The 27,916-nt window shown below is 44.9% G+C and overlaps 1 protein-coding gene across 16 annotated transcripts in view; it reads right to left on the reverse strand.

Moving 5' to 3' along the window:
* Positions 1–27,916, reverse strand: part of KIAA1217 (KIAA1217 ortholog) — a 1,682,267-nt gene that overhangs the window by 177,835 nt on the left and 1,476,516 nt on the right. For all 16 annotated transcript variants that reach the window (XM_069648169.1, XM_069648165.1, XM_069648167.1 and 13 more), the window contains one exon: positions 14,037–14,141. In XM_069648169.1, coding sequence (XP_069504270.1) covers positions 14,037–14,141 — 105 coding nt within the window. The remainder of the gene's footprint in view (positions 1–14,036; positions 14,142–27,916) is intronic.

Consider the following 27,916-nt stretch of genomic DNA (forward strand, 5'->3'; position numbering starts at 1 on the left):
TATTGCAGCTGTACATATTATTTTGCTACTATGAGAGTTACAAAAGAGATATATTTTAGCAAAATGAAGCACCTCTCTCTGGGCATCGTTTTTTATTGCCTACAGTAAAACAGTGATGCCCTATACCCCAGTGTTGCCCCACAGACCCTTTTAGTCGTTACCTCTTGCGCAATCAATCACAGCAACCAAAGGTGGGCATATAGGGGAGGCCTGCTAATCTGTCCCACCGGTATGGTGGCACAGCATGTCTATGCCATCCTGTGGTTCACTCCCACCTATCCCGAAGAAAAAGGACCATCGGGTCAGCAACACCATCACACCCTACTGAGATGTTTAAGCTTAATAAAATGTTGGCTTCGGGTTTCCTAAATACTGCATTACTGCTGGATGTTTAGTAGCATTCACAACTCCTTGGCACCTTAATCATGAATATGTGGGGTGCAGTGAGTGCACCCCCACATGTTCATGACAAAACATAACCATATAAAAAAAAAGAAACATTGATGTACATTCAAGACTGTAAACCTCTAACATTACAAACATCCCATGGATTTAAAGCAGTACACGCCTCTTGCCTTGTGAAACTGGCTTCCTGGCATTGACATTTCGCTTTCTTTGTTTAATGGTTTTGACCTGGTTTTCATCCAGAGTTGCTAGGTAACTTCTTCACAAATACTTTTTATTGAAAACGAGCAGCACGCTCTACAGTTTGAACAAGGCAGAACCTGGGATTCACTTGCTTTGGCCACTCCACGGAATATTGTTTTTTTAACCAAATGGGACCGGAAGTGGGAAATTACTTGATAACAAGAACATTCACACTGCCATTCATTTTGGCTGAACGTAAGGGGCTTATCTGCCTGTCAAGCCAATATCCGCCGCTAATAAAATGTGTTCACTATTTAGAATATGCCAGTGTTTTGTTCACTATTTTTTTTGCTTTGTCAGGATTTTCATTTGCAAGTATTGACAAACACCAAAGTATAATCTCTTTCTTGTTGCTTTTTGCCTTTCAGAATTTCCTCTACGTTCTCATTGAAGGCCCTCTTGTTTGATTGTTTAAGCAACTTTTGTGGTTAACCTCGATTTTTAAGTTTCGTTGGTAATGTTCGGGCGTCTTCCTTGTAGTCCAATCTACTTGTGCTGTTTCTAAGTAAACACAAAAATTGCCCAAATGGGAGATTGTCATTTAGACTCTTAGGGTGAAATTAGTTGAAATGTAATAAGGACTTCCTATTGGTAAGTTTTCCAAATCTTGAGGTGTTTCATAGATGGCAATGTCCCAAAAAGTAATCTCTTTTTCGTCTGATCTACAGGTGAACTTCAAGAAAGAGAATTCACTAGAGCTCGGAGGAATTGCACCACCACTAGAGACTATCACACTGAGAGCGAAGTGAACGCCAGGAGATTTTGTACAGAGAGGATACATCAAAGAAGATGTGGAAAAAGCGAGGAGAAGAGGCTTATTGATACAAAGAAAGGATCTGTTGACACCAAAAGTAAGACCTACAAGAACAGATCAGACCGTAAAACTGATTACTCAATATTCCACAGAAAGTCATTTATTTCACAAAAGAAGGCTTGGCAAATGTTATCATTGGATGAAGACTTATGTGACTAGGTCAAACAAGGTCAGCAATTTGTTTATACGAAACCACCAACTGTAAGAACTACTGTTAGGCCCTCATTACGACCCAGGCGGTAAGTAATCGAAATTACCGCCATGGCGTAATGAGCGTTAACGCCATGGTCCGATGGCGATAAGAGCGCCATATTACGACCCATCGCGCACGAGCATTATGCCATGGCGGTAATGTAAACTGCGCCATGGCGTTAATGCCCCCAAAACGGCACCTACCGGCATCGTATGCCGCGCAAGGTGCACCACCGCCACCCCGACCACCGTTCATAGCAGTGACCGTAGTTAGCGGTCACCGCAATTAGCGGTGACTGTAGATAAGCGGAACCGGAAGTAGCGTCACCGCGGCGGAACGGGAAAGAGCACGGCGGCCATCTTTAAAAACACAATCCATTGCCATCCTCCGCAACCACTGGACATCCAAGCCTGGGACCCGGCAAATACCATCATCAACCTTCTTCCTGCAAGAAAATGCCTAAAGTGGTTAAAAAAGCCTGTGACCGCCAGCGGCAAGACCGCTTCACCAGAGAGGAGCTCACCATGCTTGCGGAGACCCTCCAGGAGAACGCCGCAGTGGTATTCTCCAACCAAATGACCAGACCGGCCATAGCCAAGAAGAAGGCCATATGGGCACTGGTAGCTCAGCGGGTTAGTGCCGTGGGAACAACACCCCGCAATGTGAGACAGTGCCGCAAGCGGTGGGACGATCTCTGGCTCAGAGTCAGGAGCATAATATCGGCAAACAGGAACCTGGCCACGGCAACCGGGGGAGGATCGGAGTCCCCTATTAAATTGCAGCCATGGGAGGAAATCTGTGCCTCCACCATCGGAATGGAGAGCATAGAAGGAGTAGGAGGAATGGAGAGAGGAGCCCCGACATCAGGCGATGCAGGTAGGTGGCTCAAATCAAGCCATGCAAAAATCACCAAAGTCCATTCATGTGAAGTACAATGTTGCCCCATAGTGTAAATGCAACACATCAGCAGGAGACTGCCCACAGATACATCCGATCTCCACCCTGTACACATGCAGTATGCACACCCTAACTGCAGGCACCCACATACCTCCATGCTACTTCCACACAAAAGGGAGACAACCTGTTTTCCCCTGCCTCAAATGTGCCGCATGTACTAACTGATAAGATGTCAGTCGTCACAATGCCCGCCCAATGTCCACAGACCCATCAATAACACTTTCCTTCCTTTGCTCCACCACAGGCTCAAATTCCGACCTTGAGGATGAGGACACCACTGCCTCCTCACCCACCAAGAGGGCCAGGACAACTGTGCCAACACCACAACCCTCCACCTCTGCCGTCCCGAGGAAAACCCCACAGCAGCCAAAATCCATGCCAGGAAAACAGGACAGGGCACTGACAGCCACCCCAGCAGGCAGCACAGAAGCAGCAGCAGCAGCAGACCTTACCCAAATCGTGCCCACAGAAGGGACAGGCTCTGCTGCAAGCAGCACTATTGGGGAAACTGCTGCCATCGCAGCCTCCTCCGATAGCGAAGCAGGGATCATTGAGGAGTTTGATGTCGGAAGCCCCACTGCCCACCCTCATTCCCCCTACCTGTCCCTAAGCAGCCCGCATGCGGGTGCTACACAGGGGCAGTCAGAGGATGACGATTGGCCAGGCTCTCCATCCCCGCTACAGGAGGTGAGCAGCCCAATGGGAATACCACTGCCATTAGCTATTGGCCAGAAAGAACAACAAAGCCTGGAGGAGATCGTCACCCGGCAGCAGCAACTATCCTCGCTCCTCAATGAGCATGTTGCAGAATGTGGGGGGTCAACGGCAGCAATGGAGAAATGTGCGGAGACAGTGAAGGCTGCTATAGAGTCCTCCACAAAGGACATCTGCGCAGAACTCGCCGCTGTGCGGCACGTCATCACAGAACTTGTGCAGACAATTCGGGACATGCGTCCAAATGAGCAGGCAGGAACCTCCTCGGCTGCCAGCTCGACACCAAGCAGCCCCATCCGCGGATCGGGGAGGAATCTGCGCAGCACAGGCAGGGGTGCCCCGGGGGCCAGGGGAGGGGGCTGCCAATAGTGGCCGGACAGTGGAGAAATCCTACATCAGACACTGCTGCACAGACTTACTCACACCTTTGTAGGGATTCCAGGGGGGAGGGGGCGTGTTGGGGAGTTCAGGGGGGAGGGGGGAGTGGGCGTGTTGGGGAGTTCAGGGGGAGGGGGGAGTGGGTGTGTTGGGGAGTTCAGGGGGGAGGGGGGAGTGGGCGTGTTGGGGAGTTCAGGGGGGAGGGGGGAGTGGGTGTGTTCAACAAAATCACTTTCACAATACACTTTTCATATTTGCACAAATCAGATGTGTGGACATTGCTCATTGCGTATGTGTGATTTATTGGTAAACAGTCCCCAGTGTCCATATAACAGACGCACACAGTGCCACAATCGTCATCTCCAGATGACACCCCCCATTCGCGTGTGCTAGAATAATTGGTTGATCAGAGTACTACACATTTCATGCCCCTCCTGTGCATCGCCGCCTCCATGAGGTGCTGCCGAATCCCCACCTTCATCATCCTCATCGACAGGTGGTTGCAGTTCAGCATCAGGGGGCAGGGGCACATTGCGTCTGACGCACATATTGTGTAGCATGACACATGCCATGACGATCTTTGCCATCTTCTCATGGCGGTACAGGAGTGCCCCACCAGACCTGCTGAGGCAGCGAAACCGTGCCTTCAATAGGCCAAATGCCTGCTCAATCACCACACGGGTACGTGTATGTGCACGGTTGGAGTCCTCCTCGTGCTGGTTCTGTGGGTTCCGGACTGGTGTAAGGAGCCACCTCTTCAGGGGATAGCCTGCATCACCTGTATGTGGGCGAGAATGTATGTGTCAGTCATGACGTCTATTTCAAAACATGACGTGCCACCATGGCTTGCATCCAACTGTTACCTCGGACCTCTTTTGAATGCACTAATTGATTCACACTATGCGACCAGTATATGCTCATGGCTCCTATGGGATGTGGTGCATGCCATCAACCAATGTATGCAGGGGGGTCAAGTGCCTTGTGAGTGTCCATCCACTGTGTTCGTTCATGCCGTTTGTTTTGGTGGCCTGGCACGTGTTCTGTGAGGTCAACGCTCACATCATTGCAACATTGCTGTCAGCATCATCATGACCCCAGTGAGCAATACTGATGTTGATAGGGACATTTTGTGGGCCTTGCTGTCTGTGTGATGGTGTGTTGATGTTTCTGTCCGTCATGTGCCTCATTCGTGCGCAGTTATGGGGACAGGCCTTTCAGTGGATGGTGTCTGGTGACGTGCATGTAGGTGCATTTCGTTGAGGTCAATGCGGTGTGAATTGGTACAATGCACTTGCAGATGGTTGTGTCAATGTTGGGGCACACCTTCATTCACGTGGTGGTGCTGCATACATCGGGCATTAGGTTTAGTGGTGTCAGCTGAGGTTTGTGCTGCTTTAGGGTATGATCTGGCTCCGTTGTCGCTGCTACTCACAGCCAGGTGAGGTATTCAGTAGGGTTGGGATGGCGGTTGGTGTTTCTATCATGCTGTTTGTGTATCATGTATACGATGGTGTTGATGGTGTCCCGGTCCAAACGGTACAGGGTGTGGATCTGCTCAGCGGTGAGGTTGAATGGACTGGCTCTGATGCGTGGGATTGTGGGCTGCCTGCGTGGTGCCACTGGCTGTGCTGGTGGGGCTTGCTGGCCCTGCCTTGCCCTCCTTCTCCTCCTGCGTCTCCTCTGTGCAGCCTATTGTTGTTGTTGTTGTAGTTGAAGTTGTAGCACTTGCATTGCTATCAGGTCCTCCAGCCCCAACATTGCTAGTCCTATTGGAATCATTGTGGAGTGTGACTGGGTCTGGGAAGGGGTTGGGTGTGCTCTTCTTTTTGTACTTCCTGACTGTATTGCCTCCACCTGTGCTGAATCTGTGCGCCTGTGGCAGCTGGATTCACTGCACAAGGCCCTTTACGGTTGGTTCGCGATGGCGTAATTAGCACCATGGCGGTAAGGTACTTAACGGGCTGGGTGATGGCGTTAGGTGCATGTCCGCTTGGGTCGGCATTCGCGTACCTTTACGCCATGGCGCTAAGTACGGTGTGGGAGGTCGCGTGCGTGCGCCATTGGCGCAGTTAGCGGCAGCGTTAACTACGATGCCGCTAATGGCATCGTAGTTAACGGTCACGGGTCATGATCGGACCTAGCGGAAAACGATGGCGGTAACCATTTACCGCCATCGTTTTTCACTTAGCGCCAGGGTCGTAATGAGGGCCTTAGTCCTTATTTGAAACCGTTGGAAGCACGTAGAACTTCACTTGACAAAGGTCTCAAAGGGTTCCACAAATGTGGGACCTGCTCCATGTGCAAGTTTGCTAAGGAGACCAAAACAATTCACATCAATGTGGATAAACCACATACTATCAATAAATTCATTAACTGCAGATCAAAGTTTGTAGTCTATGCATTAATATGCATTTGTGGTTTCATATACATTGGTAGCAATATCCGGGAACTCTGGCCGAGGATACGTGAACATCCGAGTTGCTTAGGACAGGATGATGTCAGGTGCCCTTTTTCTGTGCATTGGTTAAAGTGCCATGAGATGGGAAACAAGGAGGATATAAGATGTGTTGCAATTAAATGTGTAAAATGTGGAGTGAGTGGAGGTGACAGAGAAAAAGGCCTCAGCAAGCAGAGGCCAAAATGATTTGTCAATATCGAACCGTACAACAGGGTCTGAACACGGATCTGTTTTCTTGTGATTTTCTTCTTTGGTGGTGCTGACTGGAATTGAAAGACAACTAGGATTGTCTTTGTGTGGCATTGGGAGTTACTTAACTAACCTATGTAAGCATAAGGTACATGTTTAATGTAATTGCAGTAGAGTTAACTCTGCCCCACAATTTATCTAGTTGAATTTGCTGCTATCTCTTTTTCAAAAATAGTCATTCAAGTATATACTCCATTAGTATTGGACTAAACTCCATGTGGGGGAATTATCAGCTGACAAGCAAGCCCCTAAACGTATTTCTGAATGTGAGGGAATCTTTTTCTTACTTACCATTCAGTCATTCATTCATTAATAGTTATTGGGTTTTATGTGGCATTTGGGTCAAGATTTATCAATATATGTTCATTGTGCTTTTATGAAAGGGCATAGGGAATGCAGGACCCTTTAAGTCCTGCAATTATAGCATTTGCATATAGTATTTGTTGGTAAATCAGTGACAAGAGCATATTATAAGCCATGAAGTTTACTTTTCAAGATATCACTTTGCAGAACATTTGGGTTCCAGTTTGGGTGTTTATGGAACATTTGGGTACCATTTTAGGTATCTATGAGCAACATAGTCTAATGATGAGTTTTGATAAAATAGTTACATTTACATATTAAGTTCTGGCATGTCGATCGCGTGGCGCCATCTGTATAAGCAACAGGCGGTAGCATCCACACATTGGGTATTGACACTCAACGGGTGCATTTGAGCTCATGCTTTTAGATGTACATATTAACTTAAATTAGTTAAGGGAATTTGCCTGCATTGATAACTTTAATCATATTTCTTAGGTATACAAATTTGAGTTCCTCTGAGATTGTTAGGGAATTACAGACGTGTTGAATAGTCGAGCACTGTGGCAGTATGTGGCACTATTTAGTAAATACAGAAATTGGCAAGTGTGACTGGTGTTTGATGGACCCTTTTTTCATTGGTTTTAGAGTCTGGACCATTCTGTTTGGTTCCCAGAGAAGCGTGGTGCTTTGGGAAGATACTGGATCTACAGTTTTGATAATGACTTCCGAATTTATGAAAGATGGCCTTTACATGAAGGAAGTGGTCACAGTGACCTTTTTTACTTTTAAGGCAGGGCTGATTTATAGCCCTTCTATGTTAACATTGCATTGGGTTTTCATAGGAGTGGTGCATGTGATTGGCCTAATTAATCACATACATGAATGGATACTGCAAGGTGTATCTGAGATGCATGGGCACTTGAAAATTGACCACCTTTGTATCAGGGTTTGCACTGTTATACGTGCCTATCACAAGGGTGAAATATGTTGGGTAAAGTTGACACTACTAACCAATTATGCATTATATCATTGGAGAAATATCAGAGAACTTGTGAGAGATATACCAATGAGGCTAGTTATCTTTTTTCTTCTATTGTTTTTCTTTCTGTTCCCCCTTCACCAGTGTTTTCTCCCTCTCCGCTGTGGGAACATTATACCTTGTTTTTTATCATTATTCAACCACCGGTGAGGTGGTTCATAACAATTTGTATGCAAATCTGATTCATATTTGGTGATACTACATGGATTATTTCACATATATTTGCAGTTGTGTTCATGTTGCATTGTTTGTCTGTATAATAGTAACACCAATGTTATGTATACATGAACTGGGAAATGGTTATCAAGCAAATCAGATCAAATGTTAGGCCCCGAGGAAGACCTATGGACGAAACATGTGTTGGCTTTTATTAAACAAAACTGTGCTACATGGACATTCATTCCAGTTTTACTTTCTTAATACCATGTGTTGAGTGATTATGTGTAGCGTGATCATTTGATTCGGAATTAGAGCAACAGGTTGGGAGAATAACTCACATGAGGTGCAGAGGAGTAGAGCGCATGGAAGCAGTACTTCTTTCTTTTGTTTGTCCTTGATTGGCCTTGGGCATTTGCCAGCTGCTGTCTCCATGCTAGCATCCTCCATTAATTTTAAGTTGTGTGTTTAGAGTAGTGTTAAGGGTGAAGCTCTACTCGATAGTAGCTCAATTCTCTCTTTGGAACTTCAAGAAAGTGTAGCAATTGTGGAGCCAGTTATGGAAATCAAGGAGACTCATGGTAGATACCTTCCAAAGAACGACAATATCATCATTAAATCTCACCCATGTATGTAGTTGTAAGAGAAATGGATTTGTATTATCGAAAATGAATGTTATCTCAAATTTTTCAGCATAGAGGTTAGCAATGCTGAGCCATGTTGTGTCCTATTTCATAGAAGAAATGTTTATCACAGTAGAAATAGGTCTCTGTTACTGCCATGTTAGCACAGGACAGGATAACAGCTTTAGAAGCTTCTTGTAGTGGGTTGCCTTGCAGTAACTCAGCGATTATGTGAAGTTGTGTTGTGGTATTCTCATATACAGAGACTCAATGTCTAACATAGCTAACATGAAGGTATTTGTATTAAGGTATGTATTCTCAGCCCAATTTACCATTTGGGCAGTGTCTTTTACAAAGGATTACATTTTGAATACAAATGGTTTTTTGAAGAAGTCCATGTATCTGGAAAGGGGCTGTAGGACTAACCTGATGACTGACATAATTGGTCTGCTGGGTGGGGATTCTACACCCTTATGTATTTTTGGAAGAATGGAAAATAAAAGTGTTCTAGGATTCCCCAGGACAAAAACAATTTCTTGTTTACTGATTAGACCCTCATTAAAGTCCCACTCGCACTTGTCCCTAATCATTTCCTGTAAGCATTTAATTAATTCATTGAATACAATCAGGGCCACAACAAAGGAACCATAATGTAGGCGTCATTTATTCCTTCCTACTTGTTTAGTACACAATAAAAACTAAATGACATTCTCTTACAATATTCTACCCATACTCATTGTTTATGTTTGGTTTATAGCTACTTGACCACTCACTATTCGCATGCCTTTGAGAAAGTTCCAATACTGCCTGATAAAGACGATACACATTAGGTTGCTTCATACAGTTAATAGAAGACCAATCCCCCTTGAATATAAATACTAAGCAAGCTTTGAGGATCCACCAAAAACATGTTTTAAGCTCTACATCAAGCTCACTAAAATCTGGGACATATACCCGTAAGCGGGGCTAGGAATTATAAACAGAGACGATGCATAATGAATAGACCTGTTTGTTGCAGTGTACCAAGTGTTACTCAACAGTTGTTTTTTCATGTTCTTTTATCTTTTTTTGGAGATGGAGTAATTCTCATTCGTAAATAAATGTGATGACATAAACAAAATGTCCAGTTTTTATGCATTGTTTTTTAATGTATACACTGTCAAATCTACTCCACGTTTACACTTCTTTGCAACTGATACATGTATAAAAACAATTTTTTCACACAAAGGTTGTTTGTAACATGCTGTATATTTGTGTCTTTCCCAACATAAGGAGTGACGTTCATAAGCATGAAGGTGTCTTTGTTGTACTATATGTAACACTTCCTGGGCTTTCACCTTCATTTTAATCCCATTGAACAGAGAATACCCAGGAAACGCTATACATAAATACACAAAATGTGAGAAACTCATAACCACTGACCGACAAACAAAACCTAAAACAGCCTGTTCTGTGGGATGTGAACCACTTGGGAGAGTCTCTATCTTGTTCGTACTCAGTAAGTTGGATCCCACATTTTTAGCTCATTGTCTTTTCATTCCGCGTGTTCTACATTTGGTACATATGCTTTATGATTCATGCTATTCTACTTGATGCGGTTACACTGCGGCCAACAAACATTTGTTTTTTTCCATATCGGTCTTCATGAACTATCACTGATTAATTCAGTATCCTTGGCCGATTTCAGGTGGTGGCTATTCAGCAATGATGGACCTCAATCAATATCCCTTTCCTCTGTCAGGTTTCCCGGTTCTCCATTGGGGTTATGTGTGCCCCTACCCTATCCTTTGTGCAGTAGTGCTGCCCAGAAGATGATAAAGAACACCAGTCATCAGAAATTGACGTTGGCCTGGCCTTAGCTGAATCTTTACACCGGTTCAGCCATGGCAGAGGAGGAGATGGGGAAGGCCATGGTAGGGGAGGTGACCGGGCCACTTCCTCTTCATCAACCCAGGGCTGGCAACGCTGTTTGGAGTCAGCTGGTAAGGAGAGTGGGAGTGTTGTGGCCCACGTGCTGGGAGGAAAGCTGTGTGGGTTAAAATGGAGGCTGCACATGCCCCTCACTCAATAGCCGTGCATGTGAGAAAGTGAACTCACCAGTGTACACCCGGACCAAACACCCAATGGCAGAAAGCCCTAGGGCCTCGGTGGGGTTCAAAGGAGTTAAGGTGAGGATGAAAGTGGCCGAGCAGTGCTTTAAGAGCCATGCAGGGCTGGAGAGAAGGCAGTTGTTGAAAGCCTATCAAAGCCATATCCAGCACTGGCATGGAGACTGTGAGCTGAGAAGGAGACTTAAGATGCATCCCAATAAAGACTTGTGCGGGAGCTAAAAGTAGCTGCGGGGTATAGAGCACCATCAAGCCAGAGGGAACTACCTTTGGATAACAAGGATGCCAAAGTATATACAGTGCAAATAAATTCCAACTTTAACACGCGAGTCAAGGAAAATCACTCTTTCGAAAAAAGTATAATGAGAACGTTTTTTTAAAAATTTGTTTATATCGCAACAGAGCCCGCAGGCATCAGGGCGCTACAAAACATACACATAGAACTGAATACCAACATATACATCCAGCAAATACATCTTTTAAACAAAGAAAAAACAGAAGGATCAGGACTATTATTCGGTTAAACTCATATCAAATATCATTCTTGGTTTCAGAAAATAACACACCGAACACTTAACGATGTGCATAACAGTAAAAAAGGCAAAAGATACAATCATCTCCACCCGATCAACATTGCTGTGTGAGAACAGGATCGACTACTAAGTTCAGGTCCGAGGTAGCACTATCAAAAACATCATTAAGAGAAAGAAAGGACAGTCCACACCCCACCAAGATGCCATCTCTGCCAGGCTGGGTACACCACGGTTCGATCTTAATCCTTCTGGTAAACTTAAGGTCGACCATTCTGACCACTCCAGCCATGCCAGCACCTTACATCTCAAGGCAGCCAGGGGTTCATAACCGGCTGGGGTCTCCACGCTGGTGATAACCATGTTTCTATGGTCCATTACACTCTTTCTCTCAACATCCTCAACAATTGGGGGCATAGAGGATTGACTAATGCGTAAACATCTGGAAAGGCAATGGTTAGAGTTGGTAACATGCTGTTGGGAGGGATGTGCCCAGACCTGAGCCGACTCTCAAGCGACGGCCAGAGAAGATGTTGTAGGCACATGCGCTTGCTGATCATTTGTGCTGGAGGGAACAGGTGGTATGACTTGCACACTGGACGAGATTTCTTGAAGTTTCAAAAATTCTTCAATTGGGGCTGTGATGCGTTACTTGACCCACGGACCCTCTGGCAGGAGGTGACCCTAATACCTCCTGGGTTTATGCCCTTCCATTCCAGTGGCTGTTGATTCAATCCCAAGGGGAGAGGCAGCTTGAATCACATTGGGTTATTTGGGATCTCTGTAAGATTACACTTTGAGAGCTCCGGTTTGTCTTATTTTTCTTGTTATGATTCCAGTACATTCTAGGGGACTGCAGGGGAAACTTTCGAATTCAAGTTATAAAATGATGTAAAAAAACCTAAATGAATAAGTGGGCATCTACTCAGTATTATGCCAATGCGCAACACCAGACTTTGACGTACTGTAAATTGCAAGAAAGTGCACTTGGGGACTTGTTCATCACATATTATTGCATTTTTGTAAATAATAAATAAATATGAAATTACAATCAAAAATGTGATAAAACACAGGAGTAACGTCGCAAGCACATAATTGTAATGCACGTGTTGTCTTGGGGGCAGGTGGGGGTCAAAGGTAGCTCTAGGTTGGAGTGTATGTCATGCTTATGAGGCAAGAGCCAGACAGCTCGCATCTATTGCAATTCCTGCCTATGCTATACCAAGTTCTGATTCTGGTGCAGCTGCCATCCAACCACAGTAACCCCTCTCTAAGTGCCATCCAACAAATAACTGGCACAGTACACATAAGCATCACGCAGGCCTCATATCTCCATAAATCTAAACAAATGTGTACAGGAGGACTGCAGCATGCGTGCTGGTGGTGGGCAGGGGCGTTGCAGTACACTGCAGTGATGAAAGGCCACAACAATGCATACATAGGTTATGTGGGTCCTAATGAGCACGACACTCCACCCACACAGTGCAGGGGACACAGAGGAAAATACATTTGGGAAAAATAAAAGTCACCCAATACTTTGGAAAATGAAGTTGTGCAATGCATTGAATACAGTGGGTAAATTAAAAGTCATGTACTACATTTCAAATAAAAGGGGACATTGGAATTGCAATTTCCACAGTACTGCACTCATCACCACCATTGTGGTATTATGGCCACTAACCTTGTCCGAATATTAAGTGTATTGTGACCCCCTACAGGGGTGTTGCCAGCCCTTGGAATGAGGGTAAGGAAAGGTGGAAGCGAACTTGAGCCCCACAATTCTTTCTGGCTCACAGAACATTAGCTCCACAATTCTTTTCAGAACACACATGGCACTTTAGCTCTCAATTCGTTTTGGTTCATGAGTGAGTGGTGCTTCTGCACCACAATTAGTTTTGGCACATCAATGGCACTTTAGCAAGCTATTTAGTTTTGACTCATAGCGAGGGCACATCATTGTGGCTTAAAGATGGTGCTTAAGCAACACAATTAATGTTGTCTCATATATGGTGCTTCAGTGTATACTCATAAGCAGTACTTTATAGCCATAATCAGTGTAGGCACATATCTGGCCTTTGGGCGCCGTAGTTTAGTTTTGGCTCATAGTTGGTGCGGTGACGGCACAATTTGTTTTGGCACAGAGATGCACTTTAGCTGCACAATTAGTTTCGACTCAAAGGTGGAGATTTAGTGACACAATTAGGTTTGGCTCCCAGACAGCACCTTAACGCTAACATTTGGTTTGGATAACAGGGGGCGTTTAGCGCCATAATTAGCTTTGGCTCATCCTTGGTGCTTTATCTCCACAATATTAGCTTTGGATCACAGATGGCACTTTAGGTCCGCAATTAGCTGACCCACACCAAAGAGCTAAACAAGAAGGATAAACATGTCTGCGATGAAGGAACAAATAGGTTGTGCTTACGTGTTCCAGCCAAAACTACAGAACGACAAACTATGGATCTATTTGGTTCTCTTGGATGTACGTTAATGTTTTCTTTTTTTTTCCTTTTCAGTACAATCAAAATCTATTCACACTTTCCTAAAACTGTTATACAAATACCAGCTTCCAGAACTGTTGATGTCTGCTGACTTTAAAAAAAATGTTTATTGCTGTTCTCAAACAAACACAGTTGTTTAAAGTATAACTTTCCTTCCAATGGCTTCTGGTTGCAGCTGTACAAGAATACTTTAACCAACATGGGACTTCCGAGGGTGTTGCCGAACATCTGGAAAACCACGCAGATGTTGACGAATACAGTAAACACAGGCGCCCAATTGACTGCTGGTTCCACGGTGGAACGTCACATCGTGTACTGGTTCATTCAATATAAACAAACACAATCAGCAGGCAGATTATCATCACCTGGGAGCGTCCATGGAAGAGGATGGGGCGGGGCCTTTCAGGAGTGCAGACTGGACAAGGCCGGTCAAACTGGCGATCTGCTTTTCCATGGCTTGCATCCGCTCCCTGCAAAAGAAAAGAAGAGCGTGTTGCAGTCACGTGTGTTCACTCTCATGCTTGCTCCCCTTACATGTGAGAGTGGGTGGGGCTTACAATGATTGGCTATGTAACTCAGGACGAAAATACACGTCCCTAGCACGAATGAGCGAGTGTGTGCTTCAGAGCGCCAAGGGAACACGCAGGGGGCAACAGTGTGTGGTATAAGAACCGTTAACATAACATAACATACAGATTATGACGATGGCCTGGTTAAACCTAGTTCAATTCATCAATTCATTAAGTTTATTCGGATATAAAAACATCCATCAAACACATACATTCAATCACCAAAACAAATTCACTGAATCTCAACAGAGTCATCAAGTCCATACATTTTAAAAATAATAAAATGCAGCATCTTATCCCTTTAAAAATCCTTTTTTCTGTGCATAGCATCCTTCAAGTAGGACAAAAGGGCCCATGCCGTCAATTCGGTTTCAGCCGTCAAAAGCAGAAGCAAAGCGGGTCTATAGCGGCGTACATCTGTACATGTTATAATCTGCAACCTGGTTACAGAAGTGTGTAAGTAAACTTAGGCCATGGACAGATCAGGAAGTGGAGATGGGGAGCATTTTAGCTTTTTTTGGATTAGTGTTATTATGCAGAACATTACATTTTTGCCTCACATGTCCCCGTACATCTCCAACAGAAAGATATCCCAAACATGTGTCAGGAACCAGATACATACTCAGGAGACTTAAATAGGCAAGATGCACAAAAGCGCAGTCACAAGATAGGGGTTATTAAGGTAAACCAGGTTGCAAGTCGAAGTTGTAGATTTTCATTACGAAAGCATGAACAAAACGTGTCACAAAAAAAGCATCAGGATAGTTGAGTTCAGTGACTTTGTAGGCTCATTTAGGGTGAAGGGTGCCAGTGAATATGAATTAAAACATGAGTATTAGTAAATAGTTCACCCCCTCCTGTATAAACCCCCTGCTGTTTACCCCTGCTCCTTCTGTCCGCTGCCACTGTACCTCTTCTTTGTTTACAACCTTCGGTTGCTCCAACTTTTACCTGACAACAGCCCACTGTCAGCCCTACCCCTTCTTTGCTCGGTCTCTGCCCTATCCCATGTTAGTAACTCCCCCTTCATGTAGTTTCTCCTATTTGTCTGTAAAGCGCTCTTTTTCTTTACAAACTAGGTTTGTACTCAAAGGGTACCCAAAAAGAACAAACCAATTAAAAATGAGATTTGAGGTATTCATAAGCCCCCATCCCAACTCCCACAGCTATTACTTAAAGGTGTTTATTTGGGAAGATTGTCTAGGGGGGGGAGGGGACCTGACCAGCTACAATACTTGTCAAAGGTTACTCGTGCAGACATTTGGAGAGAAAGTATTGAGAATCTGCGTAACCAGGAGTGCCTCCTCTTGGTTACTATCCTGAGTTGCGCTCTCTCCCCGTTTGCTTGTTCACTTATTACGAAAGGTCTCCTAAACTGTTCAGCAATGCGGTTATTCCTCTCTCCAGGTTTCCAAACAACGGCAAGACACCTCTGGGAGACACAACACAGTTACACCACATAGCGCTTTTCAGCGGTAACAACAGAACAGATTACAGCAGCGTGGGTAGTATATTCTTTGTCCTTTTCATTCGGCTATTGTGAGTTTGAACTCTTGCCGATATTTTTAGGGCATCTGGAATCTTCAAACAGCACCTGTTGCATGATTATTATCTTTGCTTATGCAATAACTGTGGGGAGGGGGAGCACACTGCTTCTCACTGAACTGTATCCTGCTGTGAATGCATCGTTTGGCCGTAGCTTAGCAACCAGGGGATTTGTCGGAAGGAACTTCCATCTCACTGCTTTCCATATATATTCTGAAATCTTCATGGTGACCTGTGGGCCTGGGTCTCCTGCAGAAAATCGACTGTGGGTTAATAGTCCTGAAGAACTTCTTGAAGTCTTGTGATAACGTTTCCTAGATCTTTCATATAAGAAAGAACTAAGTTTCGTCACTGCACAAGCAATCTGCACTCTTCTGTTCTCCCAATCTTCTTAGGTATTGGTATTCCGAGAGGTTTACTCTAGCAAGTGCCCATACAAGTTCCACACCATAATTGCACAAAGTGATTTGCCCAGGATGACGCATGATGGTCAGGTCCGGAATCCAGGATTGGATCCAGGGATTCCTGGATCTTGGTTGGTCAGTCTTGCCACTAAATTGCATTTCCTTTCTAAAGGCCACTGACAGAACACCCCAATACATGCAGAACTATGGTTGCTAATGATACGAGCCTCTAATGGACACTACCTCCAACACTAACCGTTAATGCTCTGCCTTGCCCATGGCCGACCTAAACATGCCTCCTACCCAGGCCTGCAAATCCCACTAACTCTGTCCCCTCCTTTGGAGAATGCACACCACTCTCCTAAACAGAATACACAAGAGAAATGGTGATAACTGGTAAGCATCACATTTCTCTAGCTGGCTCGACCTTTGCTACTGCATGCATAGTATCATAGCTTGACATCCTCTACTGCTACTTACACATGCACAGGATGCAGCAATTGAATGCACCACCATGTGGAGAATCCCTTTAGCACTACCCACCCAACTAGGATACAAGCCAACCAAACATACTATCCGTGTGGCTTGACTGAATGTTTTAGTCATTTATTAACTTAAATAGTGTCATGCTTATGTACAATGGATTGAAACATCATTAAAATCCTTGCTGACCTCAAGGTTGTAGGGTAGAAAGGCAGCCCCAGGGATGGAGATGCCATGCTAGGCTCCTATTGTGGGAGTGAAATTGGCTAATGTGGAGTTCCATTGAAATATAAATACCAGTACAATACAGTGTTTTTGACATAAGGCCTAGTGAAATGGAAAGAAATGATGTAAACTGCAGCAGAGCATGTGGAAAGAAAAAACACATTTGAAACACTGCGCAGTGCTAGATTGTGTCTACTGATAGTAAAAGACTTACTTTCCTCATAAAAAATGACAGCATGTAAAGAGAAAGGCCTTTTTCATTTTTGCATAAATGAACACTGGTTCTCAATGTTAACTGTGTGCATGGAACCAAGAAGGAATCTACCTCTGTACTCATAGTAGAAAAGAAAGACTGTATTTATGAACAGCAGGCCTAGATATAATGCTAAAATGTTACATGTAAGCACATCTTGTCGATTTAAAGTGGTATTTTCTGAAGCATGGAAGCAGCTGGTGTTTTCCCCAATGAACTGAAAGGTCAGTGCCTTTGAAAAATGTACCTCAAGACCTTTGGGTGAGGACCTCTAGGAGGAGAAGGCCTGGTTCAGTTAAAAATACAAAGAATGATGAGAGAGAGAGCTTTAACCTGCACTGATACAGATAACATGACCAACAGAAATGACCCTTAAGGTCAAACCTCACCATACATTGTGCATTAGACCTTTGATGCCAAGGAGGAAGTCAGTAAAATAAACATTGGCCCGAGCAGATGGCCTGTTCACATGCCCCAAAGAGAAATGGAAACTTAGGAGGGCAAAAGGTGGGGGCCAGATATGAAACTACCTTTCATATAATGCATTGTCATATGTTTAACATTGAACACATTTTCCTAAATAAAAAGAGCATTTTGTATTTCCCTGAGCTCACCCCAGACTCATTTTAAAGGGGATAAAAATCCAGTTATGACCATGTAAAAAATGTTGTGATGGATACAACTGGAGTTATGATATGAATTATGTTTCTGGCATTTTCCTACGGCTGAGGAACTGGAAAATTGGTGAAGTGGAAGATCGTGAAATTAATGTTTGAATTGGGAAGTGTCCCATTTTTTGCTATTTCTGCACAGCAGCAAACCGAGAATAAACAATAGCTCTGCCCAGGAAGGGTATGCCGAAATAAATAAAATTAGTATTTTCCGACTCGCCATAAAATATAGAATCCCAAAATATATAGATTCATGCAGTTATCTGAAAAATTAGCACAGCTGGCATGTTAGATTTTCAGAACCCTAAAAGGTAAAACCCACCTGTCATGTTGAAATTATGTATTTTTCCTCCTCCCTCAGCTTCCATAACTATACCTTTCAACTCCTGGTCCTATCAGCAGCCAGTGAGCGTCTTGGTGGGAGGTGAAGGGAGAGTGCTAGCTAATCCTTACCGTGGGAATTACGATAATGTACGAGTGTCATAAGACCTATAAGAGGTCAATTTTGCAACAGAACAGGGCATTTTCCACTTTATTCCTGGAGGTAGTCTACTGCTGGACCCTCGCGAGAAACCACTAGCACAAAGGCCTCAATCCTTGAATTGGAGACGGTGACAGGGAAATATAGAAGTTAGCTGGGACCCCCATCAGAGGAGCCAGAGGAAGTCTGGGTGCGGGAGAAAATCCTTGACTGAAGCCCTTGACTAGATCTGTGTTGTCCTCAGAAGAGCCGTTCTGTTTTTCCCTGGATGCCCCGTAACCAAGGCCTCCCATGTCAGTCGACTAATCCAAAAGCCATCAATTGTGTGGGCAGCTACCTGCTTTATCCCTTTTCATTAGTGGGTAGGGGGCTGCAACTGGGTAGGCCCTTCGCACCATTTATTAAATCTCACTCAAATTATTTCCCCATAGAAAACCACCCTTTCTGTGTAAATTGAATTGTGTGAGGAACTGCATGCCTTAATCCTTTGCATTAAATTGTGGGGGAGGGGGTGAATGCGTGTATATCATTAGCACCTTTAATTAAAATAAATCAATTGATTTCCATATAGAAAATCACAGGATGAGTGTTGCTAGAGTTTGAAACCAACAAAATTCATGCCCAGTGGGTAAGAGCCGGTATAGACAGTAAAGACTTGGGTGACTGTCCTTCTGAAACCCCTGACTTCTGTCCAGAATGGGGGTTCTGAATCCTAAACGCTACCTTTCCAATGAATGGGGAGGGGGTAAAACGTCATTTCCAATTACCAAGCATTACATCTCAATTGTATGTGTGTTGCAAAACAAAATCTCCAAATTATTCCTGTGCATCCCAAACCAGAATCCCCAAAGGACTATGTCCTTTGAATGTGTGTTGAAAAACAATTTCCCCATTGAGTTCCTTTTCCCAACCTTGCCAATGTAAAAATAAAGCTAAACAATGTTCCTGTTGATTTTCTTTTTCAAACATTGCCTTTCTCAATATAAAGCCAAAACAATCTTTCCATTTTGTTCCCACTTCCTGGACCTTGCCTTCAAATCAGAGGAGTCATATCCAATTGATGCCTGGAGAGAAGAGGTTGCTGGGAGGAGAGCGCATTGGGATACACTAAGTCATCACTGTGTATTGTGAATGTTTTCTGTTGTTTAATTTGCAACTAAATCTGATGTAAGTTGTGACTGCCCACTTCAAAATTCTACCTATGTTTAATGGAAAGTAATCTGGAGTTGAGATTTGGTGTAGTGCCACAGAATCAGTGGTTTATGTTTGTGTAATTGTTCTATCATTCTTGGTAAAAACCTAAATAAATATATTCTTACTATAAACTAGCCTGGTTCATAGCCCATAGGTGGCATAGAGGGTATTTGTTGGGGTAGTGCGAGAGAGGTTGGAGGACTCACTAAATTTGAATCTGTATAAGCACTTTGGGTGCGCGCCACCTTGCTTGGTGGGGGGGAACTCCCCGAATTGAGAGTGACCACCTAATATGTGACAAAACTGGGGGCTCCTGGCTGGGGTTTGGTTGAGAGTCTTCAATTGTGACAGTGCAGTAGCAGCAGACTATTAATTTTGGTGTAATTGCATTGCAGTGCATGGAAAGTTGTGTAGCATTGTGAAGGTGCCATTCAGACCTGTACCCTGAGTTCCAGGGTGGTGTATGTGTGAAGAGAAAAGAACGACCGGTGGGGGGTGTCTGTACTTCTGCTCTCTATATGGTAGAGGAGAGGCACAGAGGACCCCGGCCAAGATTCTCTAAAACGGTAGCAATGGACGAGCAATCAAGGCCTAGCTTCTCAGGAGGTGATGCAGGCTGGTTCTTAAGTACAGTGTACCCCAAGCCCCCACAAAGGAATGTCCACACACTGTATTGGTTAGAACACAGTCTTTATATAATCAATAGTCAAGGTTATGTACACTTATCACAATAACTCACTTTGTACTCTGGAAAATCAACAGTGGCAAATATATACAATTCTAAAGTGGTACCACCCTTTGTACCCTTTGTCATACATTTGCTGCTCCCAAAGGGGTAGTAGTCCCTTCTCCCAGAGTATCTCGGGTATTGGAAGTTTCCCTGATAACCGTCCATCCTAGGTCTCCCTTCTCCTGGGTTCGGGAATCTATTGTCCTGAAAGCTGGGAGAGAGAGGAGGATTGTTCTGGAAATTTGGGTTTGAAGGGTATATGGGAAAGAAACTTAGGTTGGGGTGGAGTATTTCTTCCCTCCTGAGGAAAGTTTGATGGGAAGTTTTGAGGGAGGTTTCCTGGGGCAGTTCTTACATGATGGACCCCCTTGCACCAGGGGAGTCCATACATACCCCAGCATGGGTCTGTTACCCTTGTATCTTGGACTGCTATAGGTGGCAGGGTCAGATGGAGCATTGGTCTGGTACCCTGCCTGGCTACCACCCGATTGGGTTGGATCTGAGGGTCTCCTTTGCCTCTCATTCTGCTTGTTGGTGGAAGGAGTATTTTTATCCCCCCTATCTCCAAGTCCAATGTGGAAATATTGTTCACCTCTGCTACCTTTGCAGCATCAGGTGTGCTTGATGGTTTGGGTTTTGTATGGTTGTTTTTGTTTTCAGGGGGCTTCTGGACCTCATAAATCTGGGTGGCCGGTCTGTTCTATCTCCCAATCCAGGTCCCAAGCTCATTAGAATCCCTTACTAATTGGGTCCTAATGTATTTCAGGAGCGCATGGAAGTATGTGTTGATGAACTCCCGGCTATTGGTGTTCACCGCCTAGAGGTCTGTGCAAATGCTCGCTTCAGCTCCTGCACAAACTCTCTAGGTGCCTGGTCATCCCCACACTGCAGGTTGTATGCCACCTTGTGGGCCACCTGAGGGTTTCTATGATGTATAAGTGTTTCAGAATGGCCGCTTTGTAGGTGGACCATTTTTGGTGTTCTTGGTCCTCCAGCACTGTAAAGAAGCGGGAGTATTATGGGGAAAATTTCCATTTGACAAACTCCATGGAACTACTATCACTCTTAATACCAAATGAAGTCATCATCTGGTCATAAAGCTGTAGAAGCTCGCATACTGAATTTTTGGCATTCTTATGGTAGGGAGTCATAAAGCTCTTTATGGCCTTTATCTGCCGAATTGGGTCTTTCACAAGACCTCTCTCCTGTTTGACAGACTTTCTTTTCCGCTGCACCTGAGTCCACTCACCCTCTGACTCAGAGCCACTGCTATTGGTGGTCCATCCCCTGTCCTCTGGACGCTCCCTACCTCTACGAGACTGGGAATACCTCCCAGAATTACGGGTATGAACTCTTCTCTCCTGTGGTGCTGTGGGCTCTCAGGGTCAATTCCCTTGTACTCCCTTTTTCGCACCGGAGAGTACTCATCCTCCTCATCCCTTCTTCCAGGGATGGTGGAGGATTCCCCCCACCTCCCTGAATGTGTGGAGGTTTTCAAAATACTCTTTTGAGGCCTAAACTCTGGCCCTCCTCTTTCTTCAAAGCGTACCAGGTGGTCCCTTTGTATCTTCATTTTCTGCCAGTCCAAGTCCCTGATCTTTTTATCATAGAAGCCCTCCTGGTCAGAAGTGCATGCCAGAGTATTTTTAAATTCCTAGAGGCCACCAGTCCGGCTACCTTACCTTCTGCTTGGTAGAGATTAATATTCATCAATATATGATAAGAACCGGCCCTCTGGCTAGATTTGACCATGCCTGGGTGAGTCCAGCTGCCTCATGTTTCCCTGTTCTTGAGAAACGGTATGTTTGAAGTCAGCTGCGCTCTGTACATAGGAGGTGGTGAGTTGGCTTGAGGTCCCTGGTAGAGAGGTATCACTCCGTAATCGGAGAGTGCTTTTCCATACCCTGACTGGTCGGGGTGCTTCATAACCTGTTTGTATTTAGCTATTTCACTTTCCAACCTCTCACATTTGTTTTCCTCAGTCCCTAACTCTTGGTGGTATGCAGAGACCTGAGTTTTTAATTCTGACACCAGTGCTCAAGTGGCTTCTAGCACTTTACTTTTCGCCAATAATCAGTGTCTTAGTCCCATGTTCTCTTCACAATGGGACTCATTTTCCATCTGTGAGACTTGCATTGTCTGCGCATATTCAGAGTGCTTCTTTCTCAGGAGACAAATCTCCTCCCCTTGTGCAATTTTGGCCTGTGTCGTCTGTTCTATGTCAACCTCTGCTTGCCTTACACATTCCATTAATTTTGCATTTTCTAGCCTCATATCAGTCAGTTCCTGAGAACATGACTTACTTTTCTCCACGTCCATCCTTAACTGACACACTTCCTGACACAGGGCACTATTCTCTTGACTTAATTTGTATTTTCATCCTCAGCTGCTCTCTCTGCTGTTTCAAGGTGTTCAGATCTTGGTGCATCTGATCGAATTCACCCTTAGCATCAACCTCCTTAATAATTAACTAGCTGTTTTCAGCTTTCAGTTAGTGCTTGAAATGTGAAATTGTCCTCTAAGCAGGGTCTATTATGAACCACCTGCTCATTTAATTTGTGTTGACTTGCCCTTAGATTTTCAACACATTCTTTATACTCCCCTTGCAGTGCAGACAATTGAGCCTCTCGCTTTCCGTTTTCTTTCTACTGTGCTTTCAACTAATCTTTTAATGGTTCAATAATATTTTCTACGTTTTGACTCTGTTGTGCTTAGCTTCTAATTGTTCCAGCTCTTTCGGGGCTTGATTCAAAAGCTCTGCCTGGTTTTGCACAGAGGCCACGCTATTCTGGTGCCTTTCATCCGTGATCAGCATATGGAAATACATATATGCTGTGAGCTGAGTCATTTTAATTTGCACATCTTTGCTGGTTTGTGTCTTGTAAAAGTTTGTCAGGGCCTGATGTAACATGCCATTATCCTGCCACATGTCAGCATTTGCAAAGGTAACCTCCTGCGTCATTCTGGCATGCCACATTTCATGTTCATGCTCTACCCTTTCACCTTTAATAAACAACTTGGATAGGAAGTTCTTCCTGGCCATATTGGTTTCTACGGTGCTCATTCTGAAATGTGCTCTGCACATTATATACTCTCTATGCAAGGGCAAACATCTCAACCGTGTTCCTGCTTACTTTCCACTCACAATGACAACTCAAAATCAACACTGTTTTATCCATACACTGTGATGCTGGAAATGCATCTGAGGGACAGGGCCTCTGAATCCTTGTCCTTTACTGCTTTTTATCGTGTGTTCTGTCATGTTTTCTGCCCAGGAGTCCATGTGGGACTCCTGGCAGTGCAGCTCTCTCTTTTGGTTTGGTGAACAGACCCCTGGGATACCCTTATGGCACCCATGGGTAGGAGTACAACCCTGTGCCCCTAGTGTATGTTTTTGGGCACCTGTGGGTGGCCCACAGAGCAGGGTATGGGCTGGTGGCAGCTCCATGCTGAATTTGACAGGTGCTCTGGGTGTCCTCCATTTTGGGATACCCAGGCCCTGCCATTGGGATCAGTTGATTCCTGATAGGAAACAAGATGGCCCCTGTGGCCTCTTGCTTTCTATTGCCTGTTACCTTGTTTTCCCAAAGTCCTGGGAAGCCCTGACTCTGTCCCTTCCCCCTGACTGGCTGTTGGGTGGAAGTTCCATATATGGTGTTGTTGTGAAGGCCCAGCTAGACTGACTGGAGCCTTCCCAGTGACTGTATGTTGTGGGTACCTCCTGTGGGTGGGACCTGGGTGAATGGAGTGTGTGACCAATATGCACTCCTTGTTGTGGTTGTCTGGTTTCTGGCATGAGAGACAAAGACTGAGACAGCCCTGCCCGAAACTGGCCTGAATGCAGTGTGTAGTGTTGAATGGCTGGGTACTTGTCCCAATCCACATTCCTTGTTGTGAGTGTCTGAAAGGGAGGAGTGTGGCCTGAATGCACTGTGTGCCTGATTGGCTGACTGACTGCATGAATGCCCCTCTGTATGATTGGCTGCTGAGTGTGAGCCAGCAGTGTGGATGAGAGACAGAATAGTATATCTGGGGACCTCTCACCACTGTTCAGGGGTTCAGGAACGTTCAGAAGCGTTCAGAAGCGTCCTGGAGCTGAGTCTCCACTCTAAGAGTAACTGGAACTGCTGATCCTCGATGTCCAGCTGGAGGAAGAAGACTTGCTGTGGCATTTGCTTTTATGCTTCCTTCAAGGTACAGGGTCAGTGTGTATTATCAGCGATGGATACTGGATCCCAAGCTACTCTCCTGTCCAAAAAGGTCTTCGACCAACTAAATTCAGGAAGGAGGGAGAGTCACCAAATTCCTCTCAAGCCTCTTCCCGGACAACTCCAACCCTTTGATGGGAATGATATTTCTGTCGAAGTGACTATGGATCTGGAGATAAAATGTGGGCGACATAGGGTGAGTTGAGAGTGACCACCTAGTATAACGTGACAAAGCGGAACACATTCATAGAAGACAATATCAAATAGTATTGAAAAGCAAGACACCCGTGATTCTAAATCTTAAAAGAGCCAAAGGAAAAGGATTCACAAGATCTGTACATTCCAAAAGTAATTGCAGTCTCTAGCAAATCGTCAAGGGTTTTGCCCACTGAGGAGTTGTACGAGCACTCACAGAACTACCTAGGCAGTGCGCTTTCCCAGATAGCAGAGGTCTCTCCTTAATAAATGATCAGACAAGACCCAGAGAACAACATTTCCAGCCTCTACCATACCTGAAAGTTTCAGAAAGACAAACGATGACAATAATTAGGCCCCCTGTTTCAGGCTTCAGTGATACCCGTTTTTCTAAGTAGCGGAGCACATGTTAACATGTTTCTGCATAAAGTTGATCATGCCCGATCATCAATACAATTGCACTGTTCCTCACCTGCGTGATCTTCTGACGAGCGATGGATAACCTATTGAATGAACACCTGCACGAAATTCAACATGTTGGCTACATAGGTCAGTCCACCCACCCATATATATCAAGAAAGTAATGGTGGGTTTAGAAGGGTTTTAAAAAAACTTTCACCTGAAATGCGAAAATCTGGAAGTCTATTTGAGCCAAGTCACACACTCCACAACGCCACCTAGTAGCCATCGCTGGAAGTTCACCTCTAGGTGGCATTGTGGAATGTGTGACTTGGCTCAAATATACTTTCCGATGTTTATATATATATTTGGATTAACCTGGTTAAAAGCTAAAGACATTACACTTGTATTGCTAAAGGGGCCACTGTGCTCAAATCCATTATGAAGTAAGCTCTGATTCCTTCCTAAACTGATATTAAAAAACCGCACCAAGCAAAGAGCTGTGAGCATTGCAAATTAATTAAAAACTCAGTTGATAGTGCAACATGGTAACACAAAGGACTACAGAAATGTTGGTAATGGAGCCCCATCAACACACAGATCTGAGAAATGGGCCTTTGCAACGCTGCAGAAAGCCTCCGCTCCATCCTGTCACACTTACATCCAGGAACCGATGGGTAGTCACAGGTTATTTAGTGACAGTAGACATGGGGAGTATATGCAGGCAGTGAAGAGCTTGGGCTCTGCTTTTTACAGGGAGATCATTTCTACTTGTAAACAGAGTCCAAAATACAGGGCTGAAATTTCTTTTCAAATGTGCTGTGTGTGAGGAAGGCGTCTCGCAACTTCTGTGGCTGAAGTAACTGCAGAACTAGAAGTGCTGTTGGAAAATGTTCTCTTGTGCCCAAAGTTAAACTCCAGCCATTGCATTTCCTGCAATAGCTGCAGTCCAGTCGGACCTGTGTTTGGTGTCATATTGGAGTTTCTGCTGCTAGGGCGCAGGCCTCTTGCCTGCAGTGTGTGGTGCTGTCGCAGTTCTGTCCCACTTCGCAATGATATGATATTTGATATGATATGATAGTTTATTTATATAGCGCCTATACACAATGTGTTTCAAAGCGCTTCAAGGCAAGGGAGGGAACAAGGGAAAATACAATTATATTATTACAGGCCATGAACAGTAAGGTTGTGAAATTAACTATCATACTCGGCCTGAAACATTTCAGATAAGGAAGGGAGGGTGGGGGTAGGAAGGAAATGGAAACAGACAGCCGACTACGGTACTAGTCCTGACGACATTTCTGGCACAGCTGGAGATTAACAAAAGGTGAAGGTGAAAACAAAAAATTCAGACTGCTGGGCAGAAGTCGTGCTCGGCTTGCGTTTTCTGCAGACCAATTTCAGATTTTGAAAACTTTCTGAGCAAGGATTTCTAGATGGACGGAAATCAGTCATAGCAGGTCTTTTTCTTTTTGTTATTTATAAAAGCTGAGAATTATCGTTTGAATTATTGTAAATTGCAATTATAACACAGTGTGAAACGGTGGCAAGGATATAAACCGAGGCCCATCTGCCCTCGCGCCAAAGACGGGTGCCTCCATCACAACAACGAGGATGTTATGCGCGCGTATAAGGGGACGGTCTGCAGAGCGTGGCTGCGCTCCAGCTCAGCACATGCAGGAAACACAGCGCTGAACACAAAGCCACGGGACCACAATGATAGGGTGCAGTGAAAAGGCTGAGCAAATACACAGGCCCATGACACAATAGCGCAAGGCCCCTTTCAAAGGAGTACAATGAAAGGACGGCGACGCAGCAATTGTCTGACTACTATTACGGCTGGGATATAACTGCGAGCAATTGAAAAAAGAGACAGGCATTTCTATAGAGCATCACAGACACACAGAAACAGGCCTGACTCTTGGTTGAACTATTGAAAGTGGGCAGCACGGAATCACCCCGGGCTTATGGCCACAGAGGTACGGGGATCGCTGTGGTTTCGGTGACCTTTTAAACCGTGCCGTGGAGGAAGGAATGCGCTGTACAAACAGCAGGAAATACAAGACAAAAAAATAACCCAGACAAGATTCCAGTTAAGTTTTGAGACGCTGAACTGAAGAAACATTATTTTTCATTAAATCACATCAGACCCGCCTCCCTGGTCCCGCGGTTTATTTGGAGTAGATGTCGGCTTCATAAATTCACAAGTAAGATTGCCTTTTCATTTCACGGTTACTAATCTGGAAAGCATGTCATGATGTAACTGCAGAGTAGCAACGCAGAGCTGAACGGCCGCCGCTCACTTCCATGCCCTGGGCTTTCCGGCTGGGCTTGATTTCGGGTTCGCCCCTGGGTGCAGGGGTGGTGGGATGGGGTGCGCTCCACAGTTTGAGTTCAGACTTCTGCGCTCAGAGACCATGGGTTTCGGGCCTTTGGTAACAGTGTCCCCTGTACTCCTTACGCAAGACCCCCACCGTCCCTCAAAGAGAGAAAGAGGGAGACACGTTGTCATTGTCCCCTCTGGAGCCTGCCCATGCCATGACATCAAGCTGGGTAGTGCTTCCTCGAAATTCCCACAAACGTGACGCAGTAATAGGCTTGTGGAGCAGCACGTGCTACGGCACCCTTCAGCGTGAGGCCGCCTGTTCCCAAAATAAGACCACGTGCAATGTCCACACTGGTCTCTGGATACACTATAGCATCACGTTTTATTTACATCAGCGCAGACGTAAGCTTACAATTCATCCATGTGCACTTTCACATTCTTTTCACCCTGTCAACACTGATTACGTTACGTGGCTCACAATTATTTCTGGGTCAGCAAACGACCTCCTCGCTCTCTGATCAAGTCCCGCCTCTTCCTCCCGCCTTATGTCTGTCTCCCTCTT

Source organism: Ambystoma mexicanum, chromosome 2q (assembly GCF_040938575.1).
Source record: "Ambystoma mexicanum isolate Mex_15411 chromosome 2q, UKY_AmexF1_1, whole genome shotgun sequence".
NCBI classification, from domain to species: domain Eukaryota; kingdom Metazoa; phylum Chordata; class Amphibia; order Caudata; family Ambystomatidae; genus Ambystoma; species Ambystoma mexicanum.